The sequence below is a fragment of the Callithrix jacchus genome, chromosome 12, assembly GCF_049354715.1.
Source record: "Callithrix jacchus isolate 240 chromosome 12, calJac240_pri, whole genome shotgun sequence".
In the NCBI taxonomy this organism is placed as follows: domain Eukaryota; kingdom Metazoa; phylum Chordata; class Mammalia; order Primates; family Cebidae; genus Callithrix; species Callithrix jacchus.
In genome coordinates, this window is record NC_133513.1 from 88,118,642 (window position 1) to 88,138,348 (window position 19,707).

At 42.1% G+C, this 19,707-nt stretch overlaps 1 protein-coding gene and 1 pseudogene across 1 annotated transcript in view; one reads left to right on the top strand and one right to left on the bottom strand.

Annotated features, from left to right (window-relative positions):
* PDLIM1 (PDZ and LIM domain 1) overlaps positions 1 to 19,707 on the bottom strand; it is a 57,880-nt gene that overhangs the window by 16,706 nt on the left and 21,467 nt on the right. Inside the window, exons 3-4 of the mRNA XM_035268525.3 lie at positions 17,824 to 17,908; positions 12,936 to 13,135 (exon numbers count right to left, since the gene is read on the bottom strand). Of these exons, the coding sequence (XP_035124416.1) occupies positions 12,936 to 13,135; positions 17,824 to 17,908 (285 nt within the window). The remainder of the gene's footprint in view (positions 1 to 12,935; positions 13,136 to 17,823; positions 17,909 to 19,707) is intronic.
* LOC100393350 (GTP binding protein 4 pseudogene) lies at positions 695 to 3,086 on the top strand (annotated as a pseudogene).

The window sequence follows — 19,707 nt, forward strand, 5'->3', positions numbered from 1 at the left end:
GTGGCAAAAACCTGTCTCTACTAAAAATGCAAAAATTAGCCAGGTGTGGTGGCAGATGCCTGTAATCCCAGCTACTTGAGAAGCTGAGGCACAAGAATCACTTGAACCCAGGGGGTTGGAGGTTGCAGTGAGCAGAGATCACACTACTACATTCCAACCTGGGTGGTAACAAGAGTAAGACTCTACCAAAAAAAGAAGAAGTAACCTTGGAATACTGAGAATGAAGAAAAAACCATAAGCAAAAATATGGGTTTTAAAAATACTTTCCCTCTCAACGTATTCTAATTCTTTTTGACAGAGCAAAAATTATAATACTGTCTGATGTGGTGGCTCACACCTATAATTCCAGTACTTTGGGAGGTCAATGCAGGAGGATGGCTTGAGCTCAGAAGTTCAACACCAGCCTGAACAATATCGTTAAACCCCATCTCTACAAAAAAAAATTAGCCAGTCATAATGACACATGCCTGTAGTCTCAGCTACTCAGGAAGCAGAGGTGAGAGGATCACTTGAGCCCAGGAGGTGGAAGTTGCAGTGAGCCACTGCACTCCAGCCTGGGCAAGAGAGAGAGAGACTATCTGTAAGTAAGTAAGTAAATAAATAGATAGATATTACAAATGATACCACGGAAATAAGGACAATAAGAGACTACTATGAACAATTACACACTAACAAATTAGAAAACCTAGAAGAGGCTTACGGCAGCCGGCATGGCGCACTACAACTTCAAGAAAATTACGGTGGTACCGTCCGCCAAGGACTTTATTGACCTGACATTGTCGAAGACTCAACGAAAGACTCCAACCGTTATTCATAAACATTACCAAATTCATCGCATTAGACATTTTTACATGAGAAAAGTCAAATTTACTCAACAGAATTACCACGATAGACTTTCACAAATTCTAACAGATTTTCCTAAGTTGGATGACATTCATCCATTCTACGCAGACTTGATGAATATTCTGTACGACAAAGATCACTACAAGTTGGCTCTGGGGCAAATAAATATTGCCAAAAATTTAGAGGACAATGTTGCTAAAGATTATGTGCGGTTGATGAAGTACGGCGACTCTCTCTACCGCTGCAAGCAGTTGAAGAGTGCGCCCCTGGGGCGGATGTGCACCGTGATCAAGAGGCAGAAGCAGAGTTTGGAGTATTTGGAGCAAGTGCGTCAGCATTTATCCCGTTTGCCAACCATTGATCCAAATACCAGGACTCTGCTTTTGTGTGGGTACCCAAATGTAGGCAAGTCCAGCTTCATCAATAAGGTGACAAGAGCAGATGTGGATGTCCAACCCTATGCGTTCACAACCAAGTCTCTGTTTGTTGGGCACATGGATTATAAGTATCTACGTTGGCAGGTTGTAGACACTCCTGGGATACTGGACCACCCTCTGGAGGATAGGAACACCATCGAGATGCAGGCCATCACTGCCCTGGCCCACCTCCGTGCTGCGGTCCTGTACGTGATGGATTTGTCTGAGCAGTGTGGGCACCGGCTGAGGGAGCAGCTAGAACTCTTCCAGAACATCAGACCTCTCTTCATCAACAAGCCTCTTATAGTTGTAGCCAACAAATGTGATGTGAAGAGAATAGCTGAACTTTCTGAAGATGATCAGAAAATATTTACAAATTTGCAGGCTGAAGGATTCCCTGTAATAGAGACCAGCACCTTGACTGAGGAAGGTGTTATTAAAGTTAAAACAGAGGCTTGTGATAGGCTTTTGGCTCATCGAGTGGAAACCAAAATGAAGGGAAATAAAGTGAATGAGGTGCTGAATAGACTACACCTGGCTGTCCCAACCAGGAGGGACGATAAGGAGAGGCCGCCTTTCATCCCTGAAGGAGTGGTGGCACGCAGGAAGAGAATGGAAATGGAGGAGCCCAAGAAAAAGAGGGAACGAGATCTTGAGCTGGAAATGGGAGATGATTATATTTTGGATCTTCAGAAGTACTGGGATTTAATGAATTCATCTGAAAAACATGATAAGATACTAGAAATCTGGCAAGGCCATAATATAGCTGATTATATTGATCCAGCCATCATGAAGAAATTGGAAGAATTAGAAAAAGAAGAAGAGCTGAGAACAGCTGCTGGAGAGTATGACAGTGACTCTGAGAGTGAAGATGAGGAGATGCTGGAGATTCGACAGCTGGCAAAGCAGATTAGAGAGAAGAAGAAGTTGAAAATTCTGGAGTCCAAAGAAAAGAATACACAGGGACCCAGGATGCCTCGAACTGTTAAGAAGGTTCAGAGGACAGTTTTGGAGAATGAGATGCGTAGTCTTGGTGTTGACATGGACGATAAAGACAACGCCCACTACGCAGTCCAGGCAAGAAGATCCCGGAGTGTCACTAGGAAAAGAAAGCGGGAAGACTCTGCTCCCCGCTCCTCTGTGGCCCGGAGTCGGAGTCGGAGTTGCTCTCGAACTCCACGTGACGTTTCTGGTCTTCGGGATGTCAAGATGGTGAAGAAAGCCAAGACTATGATGAAGAATGCTCAGAAGAAGATGAATCGGTTGGGGAAGAAAGGGGAGGCAGATAAACATGTGTTTGATATGAAGCCCAAGCACTTACTCTCTGGAAAGAGGAAAGCTGGCAAAAAGGACAGGAGATAGGGTCCCTGCCGTTGGCGTGGCTTGGCGAGGCTGCGGCTATTTGCTGACTTGGTACAGTATGGTTTCATGAAATTGGAGTTACCTATAAACTGAAAAAGACAATCAGTAAAGCACTTGCTGCTTTGCTGAAAACTATGGTTAACCCTGTATAGATGTGGGCAATGTTTGTCACTGCGTAATATTACAAATATTTTGAGTAGACAATGTTTCTACATTTAATGGAGTATTTATCAGTTGCTTCAGATTTTCAGAACTGGGAAGATTTACTGGTGTAACTTGGGTTATTTTTGATGGAGAAAAACCTTATTCTCTGTAGTAAGAGCTTGGGAGCAAACACGTTTATGAGTGTGTCAGAATCCGATGCTTAAAATACCCTCTTAAATTATTTTCTAGTCTTTTTGTACAATGTCTCATTGTAATCTGTCTTCAACTGTTTTATGCAAAATAAACCTCCAGAAGAAAGTAAAAAAAAAAAAAAGAAAACCTAGAAGAAATGGATAAATTCCCAAAAACATATAACATACCAAGACTGAGTCATAAAAAAAAAATTAAAATCTAAACAGAACTATAACTAGTAAGGAGGTTGAATCAGAAATGAAAAACATCCCAACAAATTAAAGCCCAGAACCAGATGGCTTCACTGGTGAATTACATCAAACAATTTTAAAATAATTAAAACTAATCCTTCTCAAACTCTTCCAAAAAACTGAAGAGGAAAGAATGCTTCCAAACTCATTCTATGAGGCCAGTATTACCCTGATACCAAAACCAGACAAACATATTACAAAAAAAAAAACTATAGACTGATATTACTGATGAATATTGATGCAAAAATACTGAACAAAATACTAGCAAATCAAATTCAACAGCATATTAAAAGGATTAAACACCATGTCCAAGTGGGATTTATTCCTGTAATGCCAAGATTTTTTAACCTATAACAATCAATGTAACACATCACATTAACAGAATGAAGGACAAAAACCACAGTCATCTGAATCCAGAAAAAGCATTTAACAAAATTCAACAAACCTTCATGATAAAAAACACTCAATGAAACAGGAATAGAAGGAAATTACCTCCACATAATAAAAGTTCATGTATGACAAGTCCACAGCTAACATCTTACTCAATATGAAAAATCAAAAGCTTTTCCTTTAAGATCACCAGCAAGGCAAGAGTGCCAACTTTTGCCACCTCTTTTCAACATAGCATTGAAAGTCCTAAACAGAGACCTTAGGCAATAAAAAGAAATGAAAAGCATCCAAGGCTAGGCACCGTGGCTCACTCCTGTAATCCCAACACTTTGGGAGGCCAAGGCAGGCAGATCACAAGGTCAGGAGTTTGAGACCAGCCTGACCAACATGGTGAAATCCCGTCTCTACTAAAAATACAAAAATTAGCCGGGTGTGCTGGTGCACATCTGTAATCCCAGATACTCAGGAGGCTGAGGCAGGAGAATCACCTGTACCTAGGAGGCAGAGATTGCAGTAAGCCAAGATCACACCACTGCACTCCAGCTTGGGTGACAGAGCAAGACTCCGTCTCAAAAAAATAAAATAAAAGGCATCCAAATTGGGAAAGAAGAAGTAAAATTATGTCTGTTCAAAGATATAATAATCAAATACACAGAAAACCCTAAAGATTTCCCCCCACTACACACACACACACACACACACACACACACACACATACACACACACATACACTATACACACTGTTGGAAATGGAACTAATAAATGAATTCAGCACAATTGCAGAATACAAAATCAAAAAACAAAAAACAGTTGTTTCTATACAGTAACAGTGAATAATCCAAAAAGAAAACTAAGAAAGCAATCTCATTTGTAATAGCATCAAAAAGAACAAAATACTTAAGAATAAACTTAACCAAGGAGATGAAAGACTTGTACACTCAATTTTAAAATTATAAAACATTCAAAAATATAAAACATTGTTGAAAGAATGTTTCATATTCTTTCAACAATGTACAATGTACAAATAAACAAAAAGATATCTCATGTTCATGTAATGGAAGACTTAAGATTGTTAAAATATCTATACTACCCAAAGCAATCTACATCTTCAATGCAATAGATATCAAAACCTTAATGGCAATTTTTGCAGATAAATTATAAAATTATAATATGAAAAATCAAAAGCTTTTCCTTTAAGATCACCAGCAAGGTGATTTTATATAATTTTAGGATGATTTTATATTATTTTAATTATATAAAATTTTAATTATATAAAATCATCCTAAAATTATATAAAATCTCAAAGTACCCTAAATAGCCAAAACAATCTTGAGAAGGAAAAACAAAAATAGAGGCCTCACACTTCCTTATTTCAAAACATATTACAAAGCTATAGTAATGAAACAGTGTGGTACTAGTATAAGACAGATATAGAGACCAATAAAATAGAATAGAGAGACCAAAAATAAACCTTTGCATACACTGTCAAATGATCTTTGACAACGGTGCCACAGCTACAAAATGGTTAAAGAATAATCTCTTCAATGGTGTTGGAAAAACTGGATATTCACATGTAAAATGATGAAGTTGGACCATTACCTAATGCCATATAAAAAAATAATTTCCCCATCTCTACTAAAGATACAAAAAATTAGCTGGGCATGGTGGCACATGCCTGTAATCCCAGCTACTCAGGAGGCTGAGGCAGGAGAATTGCCTGAACCCAGAGCACGGAGGTTGCGGTGAGCTGAGATCACACCATTGCACTCCAGCCTGGGTAACAAGAGTGAAACTCCATCTCAAAATAATAATAATAATAATAATAATAATAATAATTTGTCCAGACACAGTGGCTCACACCTGTAATCCCAGCATTTTGGGAGGCCAAGGTGGGTGGAACACTTGAGATCAGGAGTTCAAGAGCAGCCTGGCCAACACGGTGACACCCCATCTCTACCAAAAACTACAAAACAATTAGCCAGGAGTGGCAACGCATGTCTGTTGTTCCAGCTACTTAGGAAGCTGAGGCAGGAGAATCACTTGAACCCAGGAGGTAGAGGTTGCAGTGAGCCAAAATTATGCCGCTGAATGGCAGCCCAGGTGACAGAATGAGACTTTGTCATAAAAAAAAGGAAGAAAAAATAGTCCAAAATAGATTAAAGACCTAAACATAAGACAAGAAACTATAAATATAAAACTTCTAAAAGAAAACATAGGGGGCCAGATGCTGTAACTGATGCATGTAATTCCAGCACTTTGGGAGGCCAAGGTGGGAGGATCACTTGAGCCCAGGAGTTTGAGACCAGCCTCAGACTCTGTCTCTATTAAAAAATAAAAATAAAAAAGCTTCCTAACACTGAATTTCATGATGATTTCTTGAGTATGGCACAAAAAACACAAGCAACAAAAGTAAAAATAAACAAGTAGAACTACATCAATCTTTAAAACTTCTGCACCACAAAGGAAATAATAGAGTGAAAAGGCAACTTACGAAATAGGAAAAAAATTTGCAAAACATACGCATGATAAGGAATTAATATCCAGAATATATAAAGAACTCCTACAACTCAACAACAAAAAACAAATAACTCAATTAAAAAATGAGCAAAGGGCCGGGCGCGGTGGCTCAAGCCTGTAATCCCAGCACTTTGGGAGGCCGAGGCGGGTGGATCACGAGGTCAACAGATCGAGACCATCCTGGTCAACATGGTGAAACCCCGTCTCTACTAAAAATTACAAAAAATTAGCTGGGCACGGTGGCGCGTGCCTGTAATCCCAGCTACTCAGGAGGCTGAGGCAGGAGAATTGCCTGAACCCAGGAGGCGGAGGTTGCGGTGAGCCGAGACTGCGCCATTGCACTCCAGCCTGGGTAACAAGAGCGAAACTCCGTCTCAAAAAAAAAAAAAAAAATGAGCAAAGGATTTGAATATACATTTAGCCAAAAATGATTAACAAGCATATGAAAAGATATCTAACATCACTAATCATTAAAGAAATACAAATCCAACCAAAATGAGGTATCACCTCACACCTGTTAAGAGGGCCACTATCAAAAAGACATAAAACAAATGTTGGTAAGGATGTGGAGAAACTGGAACCCTTGCGTACTGATGGTAGGAATGTAAACTGGGGCAGCTGCTATGGAAAACAGTATGGAGATTCCTCAAAGAATTAAAAATTTACCATATGATTCAGCTATCCCACTTTTGATTATATATAAAAGAAATGAAGAAGGATCTCAAAGAGATATCTGCACACTCACGTTCATTACAGCATTACTCACAAGAGCCAGGAGATGCAAGCAACCTAAATGTACATGAAAACGTGTATGCCAACCCAAATGCCCATCAATGATAGACTGGATAAAGAAAATGTGGCATATATACACCGTGGAATACTATGATGAGTTCATGTCCTTTGCAGGGACATGGATGAAGCTGGAAACCACCATTCTCAGCAAACTGACACAAGAACAAAAAACCAAACACCACATGTTCTCACTCATAGGTGGGTGTTGAACAATGAGAACACATTGACACAGGTTGGGGAACATCACACATTGGGACCTGTTGGGGGGTAAGGGGGTTAGGGGAAGGATAGCAGTGGATAGGGGGATTGGGGAGGGATAACATTAGGAGAAATACCTAATGTGGGTGACAGGTAGATGGATGCAGCAAAACACTATGGCATATGTATACCTATGTAACAATCCTGCACAATCTGCACATGTACCCCAGAACTTAAAGTATAATAAAAAAAATTTTTTTTAATGATTATCTTACATATACTAAATTTTCAAAAGAATCTTTACCTCTTGGAATAAAATTAACTCCTGACATGTATCCTTGTCACTTGAAATTTTCCTATGTGATATTAGACTGCCTCATTAGAAATTGAAGAACATATTATTTAATGCCTACCAGAATAAAAACAGTGATTAAAAAAAGAAAGAAAAAAACCATGTGAATTAGTGGGTTTTCACGCTGCAGATAAAGACATACCCAAGACTGGGTAATTTACAAAGAAAGAGGTTTAATGGGACTTACAGTTCCACATGGCTGGGGAGGCCTCACCATCATGGTGGAAGGAGGAGCAAATCATGTTTCACATGGATGGCAGCAGACAAAGAGAGAGAGATTGTGCAGGGAAGCTCCTCTTTTTAAAACCATCAGATCTTGTGAGACTTATTCACTATCACGAGAACACAGGAAAGATTTGCCCCATGATTCAATTACCTCCCACTGGGTCCCTCCTACAACATGTGGAAATTGAAGATGGGATTTGGGCCGGGGCACAGCCAAACCATATCAAGATGAATAAAGAAAATGTGGAAAAGAATGAAATATTATTCAGCCTTAAAAAGGAAGGAAATCCTGTCATATACTACAACGTGGGAAAACCTTGACATTATGCTAATTGAAATAAACCAGTCACAAAAAGACAAATGCATGACTCCAATTATATGAGATATCTAAAGTAAACTCTTAGAAAGTATAATTAGTGGTTGTCAGGGGCTCAAGAGATGTGGAAAGTGAGGTGGTTGTTCAATGGGTATAGAGTTTCAGTTTTGCAGGATAAAAACATTCTAGAGATGTGTTGCACAGCAATGTACATATAGTAAACATTACAGCACACAATGATTAAGATCATAAATTTTATGTTTTTTAACATAACAAAAGAAGACAAACCCATAGAACAGAAAAAAAAGGGACAAATTATTGATACATAAACTTACTGATACAAAAACCTAAATAAATCTCCAAACAATTATACTGAGTAAAAAAGCTAATCCCAGGTTACATACTGTATGATTCCATTAATATAACATTCTTGAAATAATAAAAATATAGAAATAAAGAGCAGCTGAGTGGGCTGCCATGGGTTAAGGAGGGTGAGAGAATGGGGGGAAGTGAGTGTGGCTATAAAAAAACAACATGAGAAATCTTTGCAGAGATGGAAACGTTCAGTATCTGGAGTGTATTGATGCCAATATCCTGGTTTTGTTACTATTGTGTTTTCAAGATGTTACCATTGAGGGAAATTGGTATAGGATATAGGGGATCTCTCTGTATTTTTTCCTACAACTGCAAGTAAATCTACAATTATCTCAAAATAAAAATTTTAATTAACTTTAAGAAATCTTTTCCCCAAATGGTGGAAGTTAAGTGCTAACTGGAAACAACGTAGAGGAATACTTGTTTTTTATGTCGGTAGGGGTAAAGGAGGTAGTCAGACTCAGAAAAATCTTTCCTGTCTCATATCCCAAGAAATGAGATGTCCCAGCCTGATTACCCCAATGTTCCCATTTTGGGAAACCTATGTAATCATTTTCAGAAGGGAAGCCTGGCCTGTATGCTTCCTAAGTTTTGGTCTTCAAAGGCACACATATTAGTCCTGCAATAGGAAACCAGGGGAGTAATTTTGGGCACCAGGAGAAGAAAGAGGAACACCCATACACGAGAGCCAGTTTTCTCTGGGTGGCAGCAAGTTGAGCTAGAGGGGCAAGCAGCCTTCATCATAGAGGTGTACTTCTGATTCAGCTCTGAAGAAACCAGGGTTGATATCATCCTTGTGATAACATTTCAGTAGAAAATGATGCATCCCTTTATTTCCAGGGCAGCTGCTTAGAAATCTCCCTCATGAGTGTATGGGAGAGCTATTATTACCTAGGGCCTAATGTGTTGGTTACAGGAGCTCTCCAGTCATTCCACAAAGGAGAACAGCACCCTATCAGTAAGTGGATTAGCTGTGTGGGCTGGCTGAATTTAAGCTATGGTCCCGTGAAAGAAAGAAGTATACCAGTCAGCCGTAGCAAAGTCTTCTCTATTACATTTGTCTGTGTGCCTCCACACTTCTGTAGTCTCCAGTTCTCAGAAGTGATGAGGATGGAGTTCCTCACGGACAGTAAAGTCAGCAATAACTACCATTTACTGAACACCTACCAGGGGCCAGGCTCCGTGCTGAGTGCTCTGGGCACATCCCATTGCATTGTCTCAACAACCTGGTGTTAAAGGAGTTAGTATTGTTTCCACTTTAGAGCTCAGGAGACTGAGTTTCAGAGATGTTACATGGTTTTCCCAAGGTCACACAGCTAGTAAGAAGCAGAGCTGGAATTCAAGGCTCAGGACCCTCTATCTACAAAGCCTTTAGGAAGTATCAGGCAATATCATATAAACCATGAAATCTGGTTTCTGAATTTTCTGATTTTGACCAGGTCTTCTCGACTCCATTAAAAGAGATCAGAGGAAAGGTGCTAGCTTTCTGCTGAACTGACATTTTCTTCATCTATCTGGTACACAGTACGCACTCAATAAATGATTATTATGCTGAACTGACCTAGAGGAAAAAGGCTGCTGAGGACCTCCCCCTCCACTCTATGCACTGAGAGGAAAAGCAGTAGAGAAACCCCCTCACCTGCCATGCCAATTAGCAATGCTGTCTCTGTTCTTAGCTGACAGGGACACAGCTCTGTAAAGACCTACAAGACAGATAGGCACAGACACACCACAATGCTTTGAAGAGCATAGGACAAAGAAACCCAGGGAAAGCCCCAGAGAACGGGTGATGACCTCAGATGCAAAGTATGTAGTGAGCCAATTCTGGAACCTCAGCGAATTTCACAGACAAAAGAGTGGGAGGGAGTGAGCACTTGGGACTTATGTTGACTGAGCAAGCAAAGTTACCCAGTGACTGCTGGGCTCACAGGAGAATCTTTCTTTGTGGGAATGCACTAGAAATATACCAGCAAGCCGAGATGTCCCTCCCCATACAGGCAGCATGGCCAGTTGGCAGCTCCTCTGCCTTAGGCCGTTGGTATTCCCACTGTTTCTGGATTCATCCTCAAAGAGTGTGGGATGGAACAGAAATGAGATGCTCTCTGCTGAGAAAATCTGCAAAGAGACAAATTTTGATATTCGGAAACTACTGCAGCCGAAGAGTCTAGTCCAGGGGCTGGAGGAAAGGCTTGCACAGTCGCCTGGCAGTTTCAGACTTGGGGAGGGAGCAGGCAGGGAACATGAGAGAAGAAAGACATTAATGAAGGAAAAATAGCCAAGGCCGTACTAAAAATACTTCCCAGGCACATAGTTCTCCCAATGCATAGCAGCTCTTTCAATTAAGGATGTGTCATTTCCTGGGTTATTAAGTCCAGATCATGGAACATTCCACTCTGGGACAGTAAAAGAGGGTCACGCTCTCAGCCTCCCCAGCACCAAAGCAGCTAAAAACAAGGATCACAGCCCCAGTGTTTCTACCACTACTGAGCTGCTTGGAAGCTTCCCTTCAGGGTGTGTCTGTGGAAAGCCTACAGGGCCCAGTAGGACATTGTTTCTCAGGTATCTCAGATGTCCCCACGATCACCTGGAAGGGCATCATCATCTCAAGCCAGTAAGCCCTTGCAAGAAACAGAATTTGGGAGAAGAAGTATTGGTGGCCACTTTGCCTTGGTTACTATGATAAATGACCAGTAACCTTTAACATATTCTAAAGCCGAAGTCACATGGAACAGTCTGCCCTACTAGACTCGAAGAAATGCTAAAAGAAATCTTCGTGTCATCTCAGTGCCAGGCACAGGGATCCACATGCCATGGGTGTCCAATAATGTCTGTCTCTATTTGGGGAGGGGAGGAGAGACTATATGCGTGAATAGCCAAGGAGCCCTTCAGAGGAGTTGCTACAACAGCCCTTTCCAAATATTTAAGTAGTTTGGAACCTCTGGTATCTTAATCTCTCCTAACCTGCATTTGAAGCCATTGGTTTGCAATTTAATTACCATGAGAGTGAAGCAGGTTCTTGTTAAAGGAGAATTAGAGAGACATTGAATGGCAAAGTGGGCTTCAGAGTCGATACAAAAATTGAGGATTCCAAGTGGGAAAGATTCTCAGAGCTCAGGAAAATCTGGAGCACACAGTGCTTTCCAACAAAATTTAAATGCCACCAATACTCAAAATTCAGGAGATTTCAGATAAAAAGAGGCTTTCCAACTTCTGTTTTAATGGAAATAATCAGCAAAAATAGAACCTGCATGTAGCATGTGGCTGGAGCTGAGGAGCAGCGTCCCCTCTGCACGCTCCAGCTGCCACCCCCACCCCCGCCGGGCACCCTTGCTTACACTCAGAGCTCTGCCTCAGTTCCTCATCCTGCCTGCCACTTTTGGGTCTTTGAGTGGGCGATTCCTATCCTAGTCCATCCCCTTTACACCCACAGAGAAGTGGCCCCGTCTCTAACCCATCCTCAAACCCAGTTCCTTTGCTGGCATTCCCAGTGTTTCTAGATTCATCCTCATAGAGTCTGAGATGGAGCAGACACTGGGCCCCTCTCCTGGGCAATCAGGAGACTCCAACAAAGACTCAAAAGGCTTGGTGGCTCACGCCTGTAATCCCAAAACTTTCGGAGTCTGAGGTGGGAGGATCGCTTCCGCCCAGGAGTTCAAGACCAGCCTGGGCAACATAATGAGACCCCAGTCTCTACAAAAAAATTAAAACCTAGCCAAGTGTGGTGGTGCACACCTGTAGTACCAGCTACTTAGGAGGCTGAAGTAGGAAGATCGCTTGAACCCAGGAAGTCAAGGCTGCAGGGAGCCATGATCGAGCCACTGCACTCCAGCCTGGGTGACAGCAAAACTTTGTCTCAAAAAAAACCTCAAAGGCAGCTGCAGCCAAATGATCTGTGACAGAAGAGGACATGCCTCCTCAGTCCCCAGCAAGGTACTTTCTTAGACACATCTCCCCTTTCCACCTGCAGCCCTACCTCTCTCCCGGTTAAGCCTGCCTCTGTCCCCAGGTCAGAGCCTGGGACAAGCATTTATATTTTCAGAGACCTCTCTTTTTTTGTGACTTTGGTCCACTCTGAGGTAAAAGCAAACACTGCTTCACCAAAACTGGGCGGCATTAAGTATTCCTCCCTTGCTTAGTTCAGACCGTGAACACAAGCATGGACTACTCCAGATTCTCGCAAACACTCCCTGACTAATAGTACTGAAGCATTTCTTGGGAAGCAGCAGCACTGTCAAGGAAAGACTGTGGTCGATTAGAAGATGATGACCGCAGAAATCAGGACATAAATAAAAACAGTTCTGGAGGATTCACCGATTTGTTTGTGCCTGACACAATGCTGGGCATTTTACATTTTAATTCTTACCTTTACAGCCACCCTACAAAGCAGGAGATATTGTCCCCTTTGTATAGAAGAAGAAAATGAACACAGAAGTGTTCTGCTAACATAGTCATTTTTCTCCCTGCAGTAGTAGCTGAACCCTCTTTCACCTGCCTGGGCAGCCCTGGTCCTGATGTGAAAAGCCCCTCCCGGGACTGACTCAGAGGACTCCTGGGCTACTTACGGTCTGCTGTTTGCCTCCACCCCGCTGGCAGCAGTCTTTGACTCCAGGGCGTTGTTGAAGTTGGAGATATTTTCAGAAGAGTAGAGCCCAGCTGGGTTGTTGTACTGGTTTGTGATGACCCTGGCGGTAGTGCTGGAGGCGGGTGAGGCGGTAAAGGGCATGGCACTTCGGTTGTGGGCGCTTCCTATGTGCAGGACCTCCTGCAGGCAAGGATCAGAGGAGAAATCAAGGGGGGCATCCAATGCACACCCCTTGATGGGCAGTGCAGGCTGAGCACCAGGGAGAGGGTGTGTCTGCTGCTAAGATGGCCCTAGTTCAACCCAAACGTTAGCTGTGGGGCTCTGGCACACCCACTGAGACACATGGGCAATGACTGAGGCAGTTCCTCACAATGGGCACCTGTGCAAGTTCACACCCGCTGAATCATCTCTGCCTTCTGATTCTTGAGGCCCAGCAAAGCCTACCCTCCGGGCACCCTTAGGCAGGACAGCCCTTGATGCTTTGGGCTGTAAGATTCAAGTCAGAGGTGAAACAGGCTTTCAGGGCACATACCAAAGGGATTAAAGCACTAGGTGGAGAGGAACATGCAGTCACTTTGGTCAGTGCAATGCAGGGGATGATAAAAGGTAGAGATACATTCTCCAGAAGTGAGCAAGTTAGACCAGCAAGATAAGAGGGTATGGTGTCACAGGGAAAGCAGCTGCTGACTAGGCAGAGATGGTCTCAGTCGCCTGCAGAACAAGGGTAAAGGGAATTAAGGATCTACTGTTTCTTATGGTAGAAAGACAAGGCTAATCAGATAGAAGGTCAGGGAATACCTGTTACAGGGGCGGTACCCAGCAGAGCTGCAGAAAAGGACTTTGAGTTCCTTGTGTTCTCATCCCCCTCTTTCTGTAATTTGAGAAAGTACCCTCCACCCCCACCCTAGACCTGCTAGGAGTCAGGTGAATAATTACTACAGCTATCACCTCTCAGAGCTCTTTACAAACCCCCAAAACCACTTTTGAAATTAACATTCTTATTTTCTAAAACTACAGCTTTCTTTTCTACTTTTTCTTACCCCCTGCCAGCATCACAGCTTTTCTGATGGCCCAATTACCAAGGTCCTTTCTATATGGGTATCTGGATCAACACATGGCTTCTAGGTGATGCATGCTCTGTGCAGCCTGCTGAACTCAAAATGTGTCTTAGTGTCTGGGTTTTCCAGAAAAATCTTCCTGAACTCTGGTCTCTTTAACACCCAGGCCCAGAACAGCTGCAGGTTTCTGTCGTCTATTGTACTTCCTTTTTTTCTCTGCTTTTTTATTAAATCTTCAAGTCTTTTATGCTTTCTTTAAAAACATTCATGAAAACTAACAGCTTTATTGCATAACTAACTTAAAATAAAAGACAACAACCTGAAATATTTTTATGTTTAATATTTTTCTTTTGGCTGGGTGCAGTAGCTCACATTTGTAATCCCAATACTTTGGGAGTCCAAAAGCAGGAAGATTACTTGAGCCCGGTTTGAGAACAGCCTGTGCAACATAGTAACACCCCATCCCTAATAAAAAGTTAGACAGGCATGATGGTGCATGCCTGTAGTCCCAGCAACTCAAGAGGCTGAGGCAGGAGAATTGTGTAAGCCCAAGAGATGGAGGCTGCAGTGAGCCATATCACACCACTGGATGTCATCCTGGGTGACAAAGCAAGACTCTCATCTCTTAAAAAAACAAAACAGGTCAGGCGTGGTGGCTCATGCCAGTAATCACAACACTTTGGGAGACCAAGGCAGGAGGATCACCTGAGGACAGGAGTTAGAGACCAGTGTGGCCAACATGGTGAAACCCATGTTGTATTTTGTATCTACTAAAATACAAAAATTAGCTAGGTATAGTGGCACGTGCCTATAATCCCAGCTACTCAGAGGCAAGAAAATCACTGGAACCCAGAAGGCGGAAGTTGCAGTGAGCCAAGATCTCGCCACTGCACTCCAGCCTGGGCAACAGAGCGAGACTCTATCTCAGAAAAATAAAAAATAAAACAACAACACAAAACTTTAGCCGTTATCAATGAGTAGTTCAGTAAATTTTATAACACAGCTACCCAAAGAAATCATACATACTAATTAAAGGCCATGGTCATGAAAACAGAGCAGATTTACAGATGGGTGGCCTGGGACCCGTGCCTGCATACCGCAGTCAGGGTGGTCATTCTTTCTTTCTTCTCTCCATCTCCACGACAATTCTTAGGAGCAGCAGAGGATGCAGAGCCCCAGGGAAGAGTCTTTATTTTTCTGTCTAGGCTTAATTTTTCCCTGCAATTTCCTGTTTGGCCATGAGCAAGGGATACCCCTCTGAGCCCATTTTTCATCTTTAAAATGAAGACGATAAAATCTTCACAAGGACTTTGTGTGAGTTACTAGAGTGTCAAGTACAGTGAGTTACTAGAGTGTCAAGTACAGACATATGCAACCAGGGTCTGTTCCCTTCTCCCTCCACAGAAACACATTTCCAATCAGAATGGAAGTCAATGGAAAATTCAGGTTGAAAATTCTGATTTCACTTTATAAAGAATCTTTCAAGAATGTATCTGGTTTGTACATAAAAGGAATATCTCTACCCTCATCTGAATACTGACTGGTCTTTCCAGAAAGCAGGCAGATTCAGGGCTTGCTTTTGGAAGGGATGATGTAATTGTTTGGGCTTTGTATTTATCAGTCTCCAAGGAAACTCAATAATGAGGAAATACAAACTAGGTGTGTAACTGTGCTGACCTCAGATAAGCTGGGGTGTTGGTTGGCATTACATGAACCAACAGATCTTTTTATTATAGATGAACTCTGCTCTTACTCATTTGTCCTCTACTTTAGAATGGCTGGAAGTAAAACACTCTGGAAAAATGACGGTGAGAAGTTTTTCTTACAGTAATAAAGCATTACTGGAATCACAAGAAAAATATTAGGTTTTAAAGTATTTGAGAATTTCTGTCATCTGAAGAGAACTATCCAAAAGCTTAATTCAGGTAACTGGTTTAAAGATTTAAAATAAAAATTCATATATACTACAAATGAAAACTATAACTGAAATTTACATAATTACCTTATTTACATGAAAATGAGGATTTCAGAATTTCAGATAGACCATGTTAAAATGAAATAATTCCTTGTATGTTACAAAATATGTCAAAATTAAAATTTAGCAATTAAAATTTAACATTTATAATAAATTTAATGAAGTAGCTGAGAACTCCCAAGGAAACTGAAATTAATTGTGGCATGTTTTAAATTAGTTTGCACAACTGCCACGGTATAGACCAAGTACCATTTTACAAACTTTCCTGAGAGGAGTTGCATAGAATAGTATGTTCACATCCGTTTTGAAATGATGCAAAATGATCCTTAATGTGACTCTTGGGATTTTTAATAATTATTTTTACTATCTTAATGGAAAAAATTTTGTGTGACCGCATTTTTGAAATTTTAATGGATTCTATTTGAGAAAATATGATTTATATCCAACCACCCAATTAACACACACTAATATACCAAGTGAGTTCAACTTCATACAAGTTTCTGTTTTATGTATAAAAGATAGCTAGCTAGCCAGGCTTGGTGGCTCACACCTATAATCCCAGCAATTTGGGAGGCTGAGGGTGGATCACCTGAGGTCGGGAGTTCGAGACCAGCCTCACCAACATGGAGAAACACCGTCTCAACTAAAAATACAAAATTAGTCGGGCATGGTGGTGTATGCCTGTAATCCCAGCTACTCAGGAGGCTGAGGCAGGAGAATCACTTAAACCTGGGAAATGGAGGGTGCAGTGAGCCGAGATTGCACCGTTGCACTCCAGTCTGGGCAATAAGAGCAAAACTCCATGTCAAAAAAAAGGTAGCTAGCTATATATTGTATTTTAATTATATCTTAACTCACCATAACAACTAAATAGTATCCCAGGTTTAAAAAAAAATAAGTTAAATTCCAAATCTTCAACTTGAGTTGAATGCATAACCATCACAAACCAGTCTAAAATTTTCAAAAGGCATTATCAATTCATTTCTAATTTGTCATTTAATAATTTATTAATGTACCCAACAGGCACATACTTTGTGACAAGTAGCATTTTGGGTGTGAGGAATTTTACAAAAGATATTCTAAACATCTTTGTCTCTTATCTCAAAAACAATACCCATGCATTGTAGGTAGTCTAGAAGATGTATACAAGGCAGAAAGAAATACAATCACCTATAATTTAACTACTGAGAGATTTATTTACCAATACAGGATCTTAGGGCAGTCTACTGACCTGAGAAATTCTATCTGGCTGACAAATTGTACGGTATGTACTGCTTTGTTTTATATTAATTGCTACTTTAGTAATTTTAAAGTCTCACTAGAAGTTTCACTGTAACAAAAATAGAGATTTCCACTCCAGGGTTCATGGAAACCAGACAGGGGCATACAATAGGGAGAAGCAGGGCTTCCTATTACATATCCCCTATTTCTTCTAGACTCTAGGCCTCTAGACCTAAACTTATTTTCATCCCTGTCATGATTCATTTGTTGCTGAAATCCATAATGAGCTGAATAGCTCCCGACTTCACTGTGATCCGGCCAACCCTTCCCACTCAGGAAGACTTCCACTGGCTTTCCTTATCGCCTTCCGACCCCCTGCTTCCAGCCCAGGACACAGCGTCACTGCCCTGGGGTTTTCCAGCCCTTTCCTCCTGCAGTTCCCTTACGGGAAGAACTGAACAAGAGCCAGATAACCAGCAGTGACAGTGGAGGGCTGTCCCTGCAGTCTTATCCCCAGGCCTCCAGGGCAGGAAAAACAGGAATGTGCTGAGCAGTGCCATGAATGGCAAAGTGCTGGGTGGTGAGAGCAGCAGCCACCATCAGCAAGGACTTACCTGGGGTTCAGAGGCTAAATTCATCTTGTATGGATGACGCTTCCCTTCCTCCGTCACCAGAGGAGACCAGACTTTATGATCAGATCTGCAACAGATTAACAAAGCTGCTGTTTCACTCATGCTAAATAAATACTAAAGAGAAACTGGAAAAGTGTCCCCTCTTTCCTGGCCTAGCCTCTGAACTAGCACCCTCCCATCAGCCCTACCTTCCATTTGCCACTAGGTTAATGTTTTAAACACCCCTGTGTGGGGCCAGGCGTGGTGGCTCCTACCTGTAATCCCAGCACTTTGGGAGGCTGAGGCGGGTGGATCACCTGAGGTCTGGAGTTCAAGACCAGCCTGACCAACATGGTGAAACCCTGTCTCTATTATTAATAAATAAATAAATAAATACCCCAATCTGATAACATCCATGGCTGATGGCTCCCCAGCACACCCCCAAGGGGCTTCCGAAGCACTTCATCCCCCCTCACCACAGCTGACACCAGCAGCGTGGCCCTCCTCCATGTTCCTGAGCATGACTACACTGCCCTATCTCTGCTCAGAGTAGAATGGGCTTCTCCTCTGTCTCAACCCAGTGTGTTTGCTTCAGACCAAACAACCAACATGTTTGTGAAGCTTATTTGACCCACATGAAAATAATGCCTCTTGGCTGGGCACGGTGGCTGATGCCTGTAATCCCAACATTTTGGGAGGCCGAAGAATCACTTAAGGTCTGGAGTTCAACACCAGCCTGGCCAACATGGTGAAACCCCACCTCTACTAAAAATACAAAAATTAGCCAGGTGTGGTGGCACACGCCTGTAATCCCAGCAGTAGCTGGGAGGCTGAGGCAGGAGAATCGCTTAAACCCAAGAGGCGAAGGTTGCAGTGAGCTGAGATCATGCCACTGCACTTCAGCCTGAGTGGCAGAGGGAGACTTTATTGGGAAAAAAAAAGGAAAGAATGCCTTTTTTGCACTTATAAACTATTTTCTTTGTACCAATCACAGAGCAATGATTTTACTTGAGTCTCGGTTTTCACTAGTATAGTTGTTTCCTCTCCTGCTGGTAGAACATATTTATTCTTTTTTTTTTATGACAGAGTCTTGCTCTGTCAGCAGGCTGGAGTGCAATGAATGGTGCCATCTCAGCTCACTGCAACCTCGGCCTCCCAGGCTCAAGCGATTCTCCTGCCTCAGCCTCCCAAGCAGCTGGGATTACAGGCACCTGCCACCCCATGCCTGACTAATTTTTTGTATTTTTGAGGAGACAGGGTTTCACCATGTGAGCCAGGCTGGTCTTGAACTCCTAACCTCAGGTGACCCACCTGCCTCTGCCTCCCAAAGTGCTGGGATTACAGGTGTGAGCCACTGTGCCCAACCATACTTATCTACATACTTCACAGATGAGCTGTGGCAGCTAAGGTTAGTGAAATAACAGATGATTAGAATGAAACATCTAAACTTGATGCAGTAGGAAACAGGGAGCCACTGAGGGTTGAACCAAATCACTTCTGAAATCCTGCCCTTCCAAGGCTAAACAAAAGAAGAATGGAAATTCTACTCTAATTACAACTCTGGAGGTGCTGTCCTCACTCATTCTTTTATCCCCAGCTCTCCCTGCTTGTCAACTTAAAGTTACACTCAGCACTCTGCTGCTAATGTGTTGAAGTTTTTCTCTGTTATTGCAATCTCTTGGCATGGCACCCACTGCTCAGCATAGAGCAGTAAGAGCAGCATCCTAAGGATACTTTTTGTTTTTGAGATGGAGTTTCACTCTGTCGCCCAGGCTGGAGTGCAGTAGCACTATCTTGGCTCACTGTAACCTCCGCCTCCTGGGTTTAAGTGATTCTCCTGCCTCAGCCTCACAAGTAGCTGAACTACAGGTGCATACCATCACACCC